Source organism: Alosa pseudoharengus, unplaced genomic scaffold, assembly GCF_046254945.1.
Source record: "Alosa pseudoharengus isolate Yale_2024_CS ecotype anadromous, Long Island Sound unplaced genomic scaffold, YU_APseudo_1.1 YU_APseudo_1.1_scf_13, whole genome shotgun sequence".
NCBI classification, from domain to species: Eukaryota; Metazoa; Chordata; class Actinopteri; order Clupeiformes; family Clupeidae; genus Alosa; species Alosa pseudoharengus.
Window position 1 is genome coordinate 36,709,766 of NW_027468598.1, and position 15,000 is coordinate 36,724,765.

The following is a 15,000-nucleotide window of genomic DNA, read 5'->3' on the forward strand; positions in this document are numbered from 1 at the left end:
ATCTAACAGGGACTCTACTTTCCAGTTAATTCAGTGTGTTCTCAAATGCTTCAAGAAATGTTATGGCTTAACCATAACACGCAGTAGTTTTGAACATGTTAGTCTACATGTCGGTGTTGAAGTGTTAAGATTCCCAGCGCTAGCCAAGTAGGCATTTTAACAGCAACTATGGCTATGCGCTAACACCAGTCAGCTGAGTTTAATTAGCGTTATCACCCGGAGAGAAGAAATACTCTTTTCTGATTGGCTGGCGGGTGGCCTTTAATTCTGAATAACAGGACACCGTTCCATATCAATTCTTATGAATGGTAACTATAACAACCATAGTAGGACGACGGTTGCAGCGCTCTAGAATCTTTTGGTTGCAGGCTTCCAAACAATGGAATCAACTGTAAACAAGCTAACTGCCCATGCTAAAGTTGTACAACAAGCTGAACTAGTGAGCTTCTTTTTGAACAGAACCGCATGTTTACAGTGTTTACAGTGGCAACCGGGTGATAAGCGGGATAACGGCCTTCGAGGTGTGTCCAGTTATACGGAATTAATGGACTTGGGCGGAGGCAACTCCTCTCCGCTGCGCGTCGGGGAGTTTTTGCCCCTCGCCCTCGTCCATTAATTCTGTATAACAGGACACTTCGGCGGCCTTTATCCCTTACTTAACGTACGGAGATGGTTTCGTAGCCTCTTTGACAGCTCAGTGACATCAGGTATGTAACCTACATATTTGTTTTTGCCAGCTAACTTTTAACATGATCTTCATATTCATTGTGATGCTATATGGACCTCATGCACATGAAAGAATATCATGCCATTATGTTGTTTAACACACCGTGAAATAAAGTTTTCACCTTACAACTTTGCTGATAACATTTCAAATAAATGTCAGTTAGCGCATTAGCAAGGATATTGTGTAACGTATAGGCTAGGCTAGCCTACTGTTATTGTTGTTTCATAGCCTTTTGCTTGTGTGTAGTTAGGCCCACTGCTAGATTTTGACAGGAGCTCGCGATATCGCTTTAAAGTAAGCTACTTGGGCTCACGCAAGCTGTCAAACACTGTCCACTCATGTGGTGCACCACTCTGGTTTATACATCCAGTGTTTATGTTAGCTAACTGTATCTGGATGTGTTGCTATCAGAGCAAGATGTTAGAGATGGCGCATGACATGCAGTGATGCCTCGTATATATATATATATATATAAAAAAAAAACGCTATTTAAGCACCGAAATGAGGCACCGAAATCCACGTTGTTATTCGATGCAGTTACTACCGTTTGTGTCGGCACCGGTGCCATATTAGAACCGTGTTTCGGTGCCCAACCCTACTAATGAAGAAAGGCAAACCTCTATGTGTGTGTGTGTGTTTGTGTGTTGGGCTTGGGGTGGGCGGTGGGGGGGTGTTGCTGTACTCACCTCAGTTTTCCATGTGGAAAAGGTTTTCCCTTTCACCAGGCTCTCATCATCAATGAAGTCTCCGTACTTTTCAACCTCCCCAACATTCCCCACCTCTCTCAGGAACATCTCTTTCCTAGGACACAAACGAACACTTGCTGAATAGGATAATGTAGACCTACTGTAGAGGAATTTTCAACTACAGTAGACTGCATTTCTACACCAACCAAAAACCAACGTGCATGACACATTAAAACTAGGTAATAATAATAAATTATTAATTATTAAATTATTAAATAAATAAATTAATTAATAATAAACGCATCTGGCATTGACTCCAGCGTTTAAAGAGGGTGCCTGATTTGAGGTTAAAACATACCAACTACAGCTTTGACACGATAGAATGTAAATGTAAATCAGGTTTCTCAGCCAAGTATACTTGCGTACAAGGAATTTGGTCTCTGCATTTATCCCATCCGTGAATTAGTGAACACACAGAGCACACAGTGAACAAACAGTGAGGTGAAGCACACACTAACCCGGAGCAGTGAGCTGCCTTGCTACAGTGGCGCTCGGGGAGCAGTGAGGGGTTAGGTGCCTTGCTCATGGGCACTTCAGTTGTGGATGTGGGCATGGGAGAGCAGAGCTCAACCACTTCCCCCGCCCACATTTTTCCTACTGGTTGGGGATCGAACGGGCAACCCTTCGGGTTCCATGCCCGGAGCCCTAACCAGTAGGCCACGGCTGCCCCTAGAAGGCTTACTGATTGGTTAGTCCAATGAGGGGTGGGCTATGTCACATCAGGAAGATTGCTGATTGGTTAAGAGTGCTGATTGGTCATCACTGTTTTCTAGCACGTATGGCACTTATGGTGCCGTCATGGCATCTGGGAATATTAAGGACCGCCCCCGTGATGATGTTTTTCCGACTACGAGCGTTCATGTGCTTTGCAGTCGGAATGTGTGAAGAACATGGACGTACAACAAAGGTTAAAACATATGGTCATTAATACATTTGCTTAAAAGCATGGCATGGATACTTGTGAAAGAGGGATTATGCAGCTTTCAAGTGACCGAAACAGTACATTTCGGAGTTCACATTAAAATTGTTATAGACATGAAGGTCCACATGGTCTACAACAAAGTGCTGACAAGCCCACAACTGGCCAACTAGCAAACTCTTCCCCCAGTTTCCCACCAGTTATTCCCACATGAGATGATGTTTACGATGAAGTTTAATAACTAGGATTTTTTTTCCCCCATGTGCATGAATACACCATTAAACACACACACACACACACACATATACCTGTCCTCCTCCCAGAAGTAGGGATGCTTGAGAACTTCGGTTATGCGAGGTCTCTCCTTTGGAATGATGTTGAGCATGCTCTCAACCAAATCCTTGACCTCCTCGTCATTAAGGTCTTGAAGGGTGTATTTCCCATCACAAATGTTGCCATGACAGCGGACAGGATCTCCAAAGGGATGTTTTCCTCCTGAGAGAATGTAGTAGACCAGCATACCTGCCACCTGTGAGAAAAAAGACTTTAAAAACGACAAGCCTGGACCCAAGGGGGGGGGGGGGGGGGGGGGGAATGTGTTGTTTATATTTAATGTAGAAGAGAACATTCTAAAGATAATGAAAAATCTGCATATCTGTGCTTTCTATTTACCGCTGTGTAAAATAAGAAAAAATAATAAACAAGCCTGGACATGTGTTATTTATTGAATATGTATTACTGTAGAGCAGGACATTTTAAACGTTATGAAATATCTGCTTATTATCTGCTTTCTATGTACCTATAGTGTTTCTGTGTGTGTGTGTGTGTGTGTGTGTGTTTGTGTGTGTGTGCAACAAAGTGTCTGTTTGTGTGTGAAGCTGATGACCTACCTGTATATCAGTGCTTCGCTTGTACCGAGAGGTCTTCCCTGCTAGATGGTTCTTGATTATTTCTGTGGCCACCCAGCATGGTGTTCCAGCGTTGCCCGTCTCCTTTGATGTCTGGTCCAGGTCTAAGATGCGACTTAAACCAAAATCAGCTAACCTCACCCGCCCATCCTTATCTGTGAAGAATCAGTATTAGTACTGTGATCGTACTTTGCCACAGCCTGGTAACATTACTGTATGATTGTCTGGATATGATTGTCTTAATCAATTACGCCCCATAAACAGACAGAAGAACAAGCAGCTTACCAATTAAAACATTATGAGGCTTGATGTCCCGGTGGATCACGTTAGCTTCATGAAGGTCTTTCAGACCCTTGAGGAACTCCTTTGCTTTGCTTTTCCTCTCTGCTAATGGTGCAGCTGATATGTATTCCGCCAGGGTGCACTCACACAGCTGCATGGCTATGTACCCAAAGTACTTGTCTTCTGCAGAGTCCACATACTGCACAACATGACGACTGGTAAACCTGTGTTTCAGTAAAATCTCTAACTCCTGTTGGACCATTTTGAAGCCGAGTTTGCGCATCATTTTTATGGCGACTTCTGTGCCATCATCCCGGAGTCCCAAGAGGACCTCAGTCTTTTCTGTCTGGATGATCATGAATCTCTTCTCATCAGGGACAAACGTCAGCCCCCCCACTTTCATCACCTCACTCTCCTCCAGATGAGCAAGCTCTTCCATTTCCTTCCGCCATCTATGACTACACTGGATCCATTTTCTCTGTAGAGTTGTGGATGTTTTATTGGAGGACATGATGGTAGAGAATGGAGCAACAGAGGACAGTCTGATGCAAAGGAAAGACACACAAGATGTAAGAGACAGAAATGGCACACAAAACATCAGATTCAAAAATATCACATATGCTCACGGAACTATGCCTTGAATTTCCCCTTTCCTTGAATTTCCCCTTGAGGATCAATAAAGTAACTATCTATCTATCTATCTATGCCCTTTTTTTAAACGCTGAAATAAGCAAACAGGTATTCTGGACAGAAAATATTAATGATTGTAACTTAAAATATTATCTATGCATTTACAGCTTTTCTCAGTCGCTTTGGTGCTTTTTTCAGATCAGAATGAAAATTCTCATAACTATTAGTTCAACCTCCACAACATTTAGTCATTTGTGCACATCATAGTAGCAATTTCTCCTTCCTCTGAACAAATTGCAAATACTTTTGGACATGTATCAGTTGCTTTCATACAATTCTCTGCTGTTTTTTAACATTATCATTTGCTTATGTCATGTCAGTCAAAATGAACTATACTTATGAATGCTGAATAGTCGTTCCCAATAAAAATAATAGTCTTCATTTCATTGCTTGAGTCATTACATACAAAATTGTTGAACTAGTTATCAAATTCTGTCACAATGCTGTAGAATTGCAAAGAGCATACAGTAAAACTGTACGTATTCAGTGTCTTGAACTTACTCACCTACAGTAACTACAGCAATGTGTAACTTTATTGTAGTTTTCAAATGGCTGTACAAGTACTGTATAGTGCTGTCTTGAGCATGTTCAGGTAGTGTCACCGAGTTCTGACCTTTTTTTGCATTGGAAAACACTGAGAGAACTGTCAATGAAAACATGACAAAGCCATTTGACTATCTTGTTCATAAACGATGGTGTCAAGACTTCTCATTTTGATGACACTGACAGTTTCATTGACATGAATACCTGCTTTTGAGGAATGGACTATCCATTTTGAGCAAGTGAGCAACTTTCATGTCATTCAAACCAAACTGACAGATTGGAAGGTGGAGCTTGGGAAAGTCCCTTCATCTACCTGATGCACCTGAGCTTAGCACGCTAATATACTGCGTATATATTTGGCAATGTTGCACTGTGAAGGCTTGTCTGAACATGATCGTATTATGCTCCGTCCCATCCTGAACCCTAGAACTACACTAGTTCATAACCTAGACAGCTAGCGGTGTGTAAATATGTACTTCATATGACCATATACCATCAACATTCATTTGAAAAATTATACAAAAAGTAATTTCTTCTCAATCACATCACTTACATGATAAAGTAGTTGCCTATAAGGTATCAAAGTCGTTGCTTATAATAAGGTATCAAAGTAGTTGCCTATAATAATAAGGTATCAAAGTAGTTGCTTATAATAAGGTATCAAAGTAGTTACTTATAATGAGGTATCAAAGTAGTTGCTTTCCTCTTAGATAGATAGATAGATAGATAGACAGATAGATAGATAGACAGATAGATAGATAAATAGATAGATAGAAAGATAGACAGATAGATAGATAGATAGACAGATAGATAGATAGATAGATAGATAGATAGATAGATAGATAGACAGATAGATACTTTATCTAGCACCACTAACAGAACGTGCTTTATTTATAGCACAAGCTTCTTCTCTGTCCCTCGTTTTCTTCCCGTGACTTAACTTTGCTTAACCGACCTTCCTATGCGAGTAGTACATGTGTGACTTACTCTCCCCTGTGGCGAGTGAAACTGTCCTTCCTATGTGAGTAGTACATGTGTGACTGGCAAGTGAAACTTCTGGCGAGTGAAACTTACTTCTACTGATACTTATTGCTGCACTAGCTTCTCCTGGTTGCACTGTGCCTTGACCTTGATAGTTCCCTTCGCTTTAGATAAAACCGTCAGCTAGTTGACTAAATGTAAATATTATAAATCATGTAACCTACCTTTGTAAACTTGAGAGTCTTAATGGTCGTTGTGTGGAGAGGCGAGGAACCAATACAGGATGTACAAAAGTAGGAAGTAGGTTAGTCTCTCAGAGTGTTGAATTCCAGATGTGGGCGGTACAACTTCCCACAAATACACCCCCCCCCCCCCACACACACACACACAGGGAGGCGTATAGAAGTTAATGATGGAGAGGAAAGGGCTGTTGAGGAGAAAGATTAAGCCTGAAGACAAAGAAAAGAGACTGAGAGAGAGGAACAGAGAAAGAGAAAGAGAAAGAGAGAGCATGCACATTAAAGGAGAAAGAGAGAGCATGCACATTAAAGGAGAAAGAGAGAGCATGCACATTAAAGGAGAAAGAGAGAGCATGCACATTAAAGGAGACAGAGAAAAGATACAAAGAAAGAGAGGTAGAGAGAGAAGGAGACAGTGCTAAACCAAGAGAAAAGGATAGAAAAGTCAGAGGTTACTAATGTACTAGCCTAGAAATCTAGACGCACCCTAGCGGCGGCAAATTAATTTGCTCAGCCTGTACGTCTAGTATCGAACCATAGGAATTTCTATTGGCTTAACACCGTGGATGTTCTCCAATCACAGCGCTCTATTTCGTTAGAGAGTCTTAAGGCGGGCTTAACAGGATAACGACATCCTGCGACGGTGAACAACAAGGAAGGTGGCTATGGCGAACGAAGATCGGTTGTTTGAATCTGCGTTGGCGTCAACTTTGGAGGAGTTGGACTTGTGCTTTTCTTTGAAAGTAGAGCAACACAATGCACTTAAGTCATTCCTTTCGAAGAAGGATGTATTTGCCGTTTTGCCGACCGGATACGGATATGGTCGTAGCGCTGGCCTATTGCATGCCTAGGCAGTTTGAAAGACAATTCTCTGCCCGCCCCTTGGATTAAGCAGGTGAATGATTCGATTCCAGACTATACATTTCAATGATATAGGATGGCCCGCCAGGCTACTAATGTACTGGAAAAGGACAAAATCTGACATTCAAAAGATGTATTTGTCACTTGCATAATTGCACAGGTGCAACTACTCTTAACTGTGCAAAGGCAAGAAGACACTAATAATAAATAAATACTTTTTATATCAAAAGTAGTAAAGTGCTGGGACAGTTTTGCATTGCTCATTAGTCTCTCAGTTGGTCTAGGAAGAACAGAGGGTATTTCCTGAGGGCAGCCATAAAACAGATTGTGTCTAGGGTGGTAAATGTCCTTTATGATTCTATTTGCCTAGACCAACGCCTGGTATATATGCCCTGTAACGCAGGTAGTGTAACCCTATGTACAGGGCCATCTTCTCTGCAGTTTATTACTGTCCTGCCCTCTGCAGTTTATTACTGTCCTGCCATCTTGTTATGACCGCCGCTTCGCTGTGCGGCGGTCATATAGGTTTAGTCAGTTTTTTTTTTTTTTGCATGTCCAAATTTCCGTCAAGGATTCCCGGGACACTGAAAGACCGGGGTAGACGAAACTTGGTGGGCATGTAACCCCATATGGATAGCATGGAACCATCATTTTTCGTTTTGATCTGTAGCCCCCCCGCTGTACTACACCCCCCGAAAGGAGGGTAGGGCAGACACAGTTTTCTGTGAATATCTTGAGAACCGTAGGGCCTAGGGTGACCAATTTTTTCTGTATGTTTGCCTCCAGGGGTCATGTTAACCTATTCCATGTGCACACATGTGCATAAACAGATACACACGCACACACATACATTCACAGTAATCATACCTGTGACACATACTCACACAGTAGACATATGTACGCATGCATGCACATGCACAAGCACACATACGCAGGCAAACACACAAGCACGCGCACGCACACACACACACACACACACGCACACACCCACACACATAAACATAAACGTGTACACGCACACATGCACACAATTCAAGAATTTCTCAGAATTATGAACAGGCAAGATGGGGTGGGGTTGTATAAAATGAATTTTACATGTGAAATCTATGAACTAATCATGTTTTGGTACTTGTTGTCTAGCAGATACCAGTGAGAATTGAGTGTGGATAATGAATTTAGTGAGACAGTTAGAATCATATAGGCCTTTCAGCGTGATTTATTTTTGTGGAAAAAATGTGCTGGACTGGGCGGCGGTCATATTTTGTACCGATCTGCGGTACATCTAGTTATGTTATAATAACAGACTCTATTTCGGCAGAATACCGGGCAGCCGTGGCCTACTGGTTAGCACTTCGGACTTGACCAGTAGGCACGGCTGAAGTGCCCTTGGGCAAGGCACCTAACCCCTCACTGCTCCCTGAGCGCCGCTGTTGTTGCAGGCAGCTCACTGCGCCGGGATTAGTGTGTGCTTCACCTCACTGTGTGTACACTGTGTGCTCTGTGTGTTCACTAATTCACTGATTGGGATAAATTGGGATTAATTTCCCTCACAGGATCAAAAGAGTAAAAAAGAAAAAGAAAGAAAAAAGAATTGAAGGTCCTCTGCAGCTCATAGGCATCTTAAATGATTTCAGCCTCCTGAGGTGATACAGGTGCTATCTTGCCTTTTCAGCCTCCTGAGGTGATACAGGTGCTATCTTGCCTTTTCAGCAGGGTGGAGATATGTGATGCCCATGACAGATCCTCAGAGGTGTGAACTGGGCTATGTGAAACTGCTCAGTCTCTCCACAGGAGCACTGTAGATATTTAGTGGTGTGTATTAGAGACTCTGCTTCTCCCTCTTAAAGTCCACCACCAGCTCTTTGCCATTGAGCTCTAGGCTGTTTTCTTTACACCATTTTGGACAAGTACATGCTTCCAACTTTCTGTGAAAAGTTCTTTCTGTATCATCAAGCACCTTTGAGATTAATAATGAGAGATTGCAAACCAGGCATTCTTGACCAACATCAGTGCCTGACCATACAAATACTTGTGTGGCCAGTAGGAGGCAGTCTTACACGCAATTTCTTTATAAGAAAAACTAAAGGATTCAAAGGGCCCAAGTTCAGTGGCAGTATTTTAGTTGTATGTGTAGCTGGTCTTTGCTGGTTTTCTTCAGGCTCTTGCTGGTCTTTGCTGGTGTAGCTGGTTGGGTCAGGTGGACATGCTGGCATCTGAGGAAGCTGGTCATGTTGGTGTGACCAGCCTGTCATGTGGGATACAACTGGTGCAAGATGGTCATGCTGGTGACCATCTTGCATGGTCAAGCTTGACATTTTTGGTGTAAGATGGTCATGCTGGTTTGCTACAATGACCAACATAAGCTGGCATGGCCAGTTAAACCAACCAATGTAAGACCAACAACACCAGCTAAAATGACCAGCTTGAGCTGGTATGACAAGCAAAACCAGCTGAATTACCATCGCAAGCTAGGTAAACCAGCTGAAGGTATGTTTTCGCAAGAGTTTTGCTGGTCCAGCTGGTCAACCATCATAGGATGGTCAAACAAGCTGGTTAACTAGCACACCATTTTAAGCTGGTCAGGCTATTCTTTTTTTCAGCAGGGCTCTCCAGTGAAGTGAAATTGAATAAACGAATCACATGCAACCAGTGTTCAATTCCGATCTATCCGTCTATCTTTTATTCATTAACTTCGGTCTGACCCACTTTGTGCGTCTGACTTCTCAGGCATCAGTGTGTGTGAATGTGTGTGTGTGTGTGTGTGTGTGTGTGTGTGTGTAAGAGAGAGATCAGAATGTGTCTGTGTGTGTGTGTGGTTGGGTTTGTATACTTGCACTGTCGGCAAAATACGCTGCACAGACAGCGTACACACACCCACACACACACGCACACACACACGCGCGCGCCATTTCTCTTCCCCCTTCTCTGGAAAGGTCCTCAGCATCCTCTTTGCCGCTCGACGGAGCTTAGGTGAGGTCCCCGCTCGACGGAGCTTAGGTGAAGGTCCCCGCTCGACGGAGCTTAGGTGAGGTCCCCGCTCGACGGAGCTTAGGTGAAGGTCCCCGCTCGACGGAGCTTAGGTGAAGGTCCCCGCTCGACGGAGCTTAGGTGAAGGTCCCCGCTCGACGGAGCTTAGGTGAAGGTCCCCGCTCGACGGAGCTTAGGTGAGGTCCCCGCTCGACGGAGCTTAGGTGAGGTCCCCACTCTTAGGTGAGGTCCCGGGCTCCTACTTTTGTTCTGACGCCGATGTAATGACCAGTGATCCACAGTTCAGCCAGATGAACAGGTTTTATTGGGGAAGTGGAGGACACAGACAATGATACAGGGGAAACACAAGGTTAGCAACATTCACACACGCAATACACAACCAGGCCATGATTCACACACGCAATACACAACCAGGCCACGATTCCAAGTAGGTGGTTTAGTGGCAAACTAAGTAAGATAACACAGAGGAAGTTGTAAACCTGCTAACAGAACAGCCTGGGGGCTTCAATCTCCAAAATAAACAAAGCCAAAGGGCTCTTCTATTAGGAGGTTTACCACTTCCTCTGGGTTAACTTACCCCTTGTAAGGTGTTCTGTTCATATGTTCCCTACACAGCCAGTGTTCCCGGGTCTGCTGGACCCACCACATTATTAGGCTTTTAAATCAATACAGCCATAACAATTTATGTAAAAATACTTAACATATGTTTACTTTAGCTCAATTACCAGTGATAAAGACATCATTTATGGTTCATATTTTCCATTTACCCCTGTGAGATCACATTTATGATTTATGATAATTTTCGTTTTTTGTGAGAAAACGAGGAAATTCAATTATAAAAAGGTAAAAAAAATAGAAACAATATTTTTTATCATTATTGGTGCTTATTTCTTAGAGCTTAATCAGAACAGGTGAAAGTGCTTGAAATGTAACAATTTTGTAACTTTGTGTGGAAATAGCAGAAATAGCAGGTGCAGAAAGACAACATTCCAGCACACAGACACCTAGGGGAGCGCGGGGCACAAAGTAACACTTTTTGGTTATGGCTAAATAATTCTAAAATCATTTGAGTTTCACTAGTTATACTTTTTAACAAACAACATACATATCTCTGTTACACATATGCACTGGAAGTTTGTTTGTAGGAGCTACTGTTCTTTTACAATTCCACCGAGAGTGGCGATAGGTGAAATGCCCCATATGCAGGGTTAGTTGTAACACTCTTTCAAAAGGCTGTTTTTAATTAGATGAATTCAATAAATGTATCTGAATGTGTATGATAGAATAGGATCTGACTATTTATGATAAATAAGTCATGAACTAACTACAGACGTGTGTCGAAAATTGACTTTATTTTCTATACGGAGAAATAACATGAGAAATATGCGCCAATGGAAGCAAAGAATCTAACCAAGGTCAATCCTGCCAAGAAAAGCCCTCAAACCTGAAAACACATGAGGCAAAATGCAAAACATCACAAAAACTAACTAAACTAGCACTAATACGCGCACATTTTTGTATTGCAACATCATTGTACAGTATGAGTGGCTTAGTTGTAACAGCGCGTTACAACTAACCCCGCTGGGTCACGTTTGTTATAAGATAAGCTAGCTCCTGCTATGAGTTGGCTACATGTTTCAAAACGGTGTTCATTTTTAGCCTACAAGACGCTTATTAAGATGATAAGATTGGAGTCAGTGAGCTGCACCCACAACTCAGTAATGTTAAGACAAGTACCACCTAGACATTTACGTTGATGTCTTCAAAAGGCGTTTTGCTGCAGATCTACGTGGAAACACGTCCATACTGACTGAAAATTTGTGGAACACCATCTCATAGTAATGTGATTAACTGACCAATAGCATGCCTCGATCAACCCCCTGCAACTAGGGAAAAAGTTTGTGTTACATTTAACCCTGCGTTACTTTGTGCCCCGCGCTCCCCTATACTCAAACACACACACACACAGACACACAAGCACACACACAGCAGGCCCAGTTAGGAGGAGGACACAGTGTACTCATATGTAATAGTTATGTGTGTGTGTGTGTGTGTGTGTGTGTGTGTGGGGGGGGGGGGGGTATAGTGTGCAGTCATTGAAAATAAGTTACTTTGTATGTTCTTCAAGGCCAATACATTTGAGATGGAAGAAATAATAAATAGCATAATTTTTCTTTTAGTAAACATACTTTTAGTAAACATACTGTACCCCTACTTGGATTAAACCCCTGGGTAATCACACACACACACACACACATGAGAATAAACCCTAATCACACACACACACACACACACACACACACACACACACACACACATACACACACACACCAACATGAAAATAAACCCTAATCACACACACACACACACACACCAACATGAGAATAAACCCTAATCACACACACACACACACACACGCATGAGAATAAACCCTAATCACACACACACACCAACATGAGAATAAACCCAAATCACACACACACACCAACATGAGAATAAACCCTAATCACACACACACACATGAGAATAAACCCTAATCACACACACACACCAACATGAGAATAAACCTTAATCACACACACACACACACATGAGAATAAACCCTAATCACACACACACACACATGAGAATAAACCCTAATCACACACACACACACACACACACATGAGAATAAACCCTAATCACACACACACACCAACATGAGAATAAACCCTAATCACACACACACACACACATGAGAATAAACCCTAATCACACACACACACACACATGAGAATAAACCTTAATCACACACACAGACACACACACACACACACATGAGAATAAACCCTAATCACACACACACACACACACATGAGAATAAACCCTAATCACACACACACACACACACACACACATGAGAATAAACCCTAATCACACACACACACACACACACACACACACACACACACACACACACACAAACACATGAGAATAAATCGCAATCACACACACACATGAGAATAAACCCAATCACACACACACACACACAAACACACACACACACACACACACACACACAAGAATAAACCCTAATCACACACACACACACATGAGAATAAACCCTAATCACACACACACACACACAAGAATAAACCCTAATCACACACACACACACATGAGAATAAACCCTAATCACACACACACATGAGGATCGATCATACATGAGGGAAAACCAAAGAGAGCCTACACACTGACTAATATAAGACATGATAAACCCTGCAAATGCAACCTAACACATGGCTAATTAGAAAGCAGTAATAGCATTAACTCAATTTAACTGCACACAGACGCTAGAATATCATGGACATTTTAGATATTTGTGGCCTTCCAGTTGCAAAAGATTCACTGCTGCGTCACCGTTATGGGCCACAGACAGTTGAAAGAAATCACCTGCTTTTTCCAGACACGCCCTCTCATTAAGCCCGCTTATAGGTATGCATTAAGGCGTGGTGTGTGGATATATCCCAAAGTACACGTTAAAGTAATTGTTTTTTAAAGATTTATAAACACACGCGGGTATAAGTACACGAACACGGGCAAACACACACAAACACACACACACACACACACACACACACACACACACACACACACACACAGAGTCTTCCATGGGAGAAACTTGTGGATTACCCAACCCCAGTTGTGTCTGACCCGCCTCCCAGCGCGTCACCATCGTTAGGGGCTGGAATGCTCCCCAGGTGTCAAGTTCACTTCTTGTTTCAGCGCAGGCATTTGAAAGGACGTTCATACACATACAACCCTACAACAGCTAGCACTAAGCGTTTTGGTCTCGAGTTCTCTGATGAGTTAGGTCTACGTCCTAGCCTACGGTTCGTCTATAAGTTTACAGACTTCGAACGGACAGTAACCAAGCCGTCCGCGTGCGTTTGTTTCCCGGTCTGAAGAGAGGACTCCGCTGGAAGCGACTCGCGCAGGATGGCAGCCGTGAAAGCGCTTCAGCAGTGGTGTAAGATCCAGTGTAACGGCTACCGAGATGTGGCCATCACGAACATGACGACGTCGTTTCGAGACGGGCTCGCCTTCTGTGCGCTCATTCATAAGCAGCGGCCCGATTTAATGTGAGTTATTTGGACTAACCGGTCCCTCGAGCCGTGGATAGCCCCTGGGAGCACCGGTTAAAGTTCGTGTTTGTTGGCAAAACAAGGCAGTTGTTTTGTTAAGCAGTTTTAAAGGGAGCAGTCGCTGCCAAAACATTGCTGTGACAAACTGGATAGACCGTAACGTTTATTAAACGAATTGAAGTATCAGGCGTGATGCGGACCTTGATGTGGACAACTTTGCCTATTTCGTTTCATTTGTCCCTGCTGTGTGCACAAAGGTGTTGAATGGGAATTCCCTGGCTTTCCGCGATTCTCGACCTGTTGATGATTTGCAGGGAATTACACCTTGCTTCACTTAAAAATTTTAAAAAGAACAACACTTAAATATGATAAAACTTAACAGAGAATAAAGTGATTGCATACAGGTTTACAAAGTAAAGATGACTTAAGATTTCCTCAAACATGACTAAACCCATCTGTTGTCATGTGCTGCAATGGAGGATTATTCAGTTTTGGTTTGGTTTCACAAAATCTCTCTCTCTTTCTCTTTCTCTCTCTCTCTCTCTCTCTCCTCTCTCTCTCTCTCTCTCTCTCTCTCTCTCTAGAGACTTTGACTCTTTGCGGAAGGAGAACGTTTATGACAACAACCACCTGGTGAGTAATAATTTTAGTTTCCTCAGAGGTCAACAATAGCTGATTCTGGTTAAGAGAGAGAGACTGAAGGCCAATTGTTAGTTTGATCTGAGGTCAGAGCTAACAGCGAATTTGGGGCCAGTCTTTGAGAGAGAGAATCCAGGGTCAGTTTTGGTCTGAGGGTCAACTGTATTTAACCACTATTGAGGACACACACAAATGCACTCACAGATTTAAAAAAAAAACATTACATTGCCATAAAATAGTAAAACATGCACACATTAAACACAGTCACCCTTTCAAACACACATTTCACAGGTTAAACAAAGTCTCTGATGTACTGTACACACAAACACACCCTCTCACACAAATACCCTCAC

The 15,000-nt window shown here is 42.6% G+C and overlaps 2 protein-coding genes across 5 annotated transcripts in view; one reads left to right on the forward strand and one right to left on the reverse strand.

Annotated features, from left to right (window-relative positions):
- LOC143122151 (uncharacterized) overlaps positions 1-6,596 on the reverse strand; it is a 14,349-nt gene extending 7,753 nt beyond the window's left edge. The window contains exons 1-5 of one of the 4 annotated variants that reach the window (XM_076282978.1): positions 6,021-6,596; positions 3,586-4,124; positions 3,283-3,455; positions 2,701-2,921; positions 1,414-1,528 (exon numbers count right to left, since the gene is read on the reverse strand). In XM_076282978.1, coding sequence (XP_076139093.1) covers positions 1,414-1,528; positions 2,701-2,921; positions 3,283-3,455; positions 3,586-4,093 — 1,017 coding nt within the window. In that variant the 5' untranslated portion in view covers positions 4,094-4,124; positions 6,021-6,596. Of the gene's footprint in view, positions 1-1,413; positions 1,529-2,700; positions 2,922-3,282; positions 3,456-3,585; positions 4,125-4,777; positions 5,986-6,020 lie in introns of those variants that run through there. The other 3 variants (XM_076282974.1, XM_076282977.1, XM_076282975.1) reach the window with 3 other exon arrangements.
- Positions 6,597-13,620: 7,024 nt separating this feature from the next.
- The window catches only part of LOC143122152 (MICAL-like protein 2), a 25,686-nt gene continuing 24,306 nt past the window's right edge, over positions 13,621-15,000 (forward strand). Inside the window, exons 1-2 of the mRNA XM_076282979.1 lie at positions 13,621-14,005; positions 14,593-14,641. Of these exons, the coding sequence (XP_076139094.1) occupies positions 13,863-14,005; positions 14,593-14,641 (192 nt within the window). The 5' untranslated portion in view covers positions 13,621-13,862. The remainder of the gene's footprint in view (positions 14,006-14,592; positions 14,642-15,000) is intronic.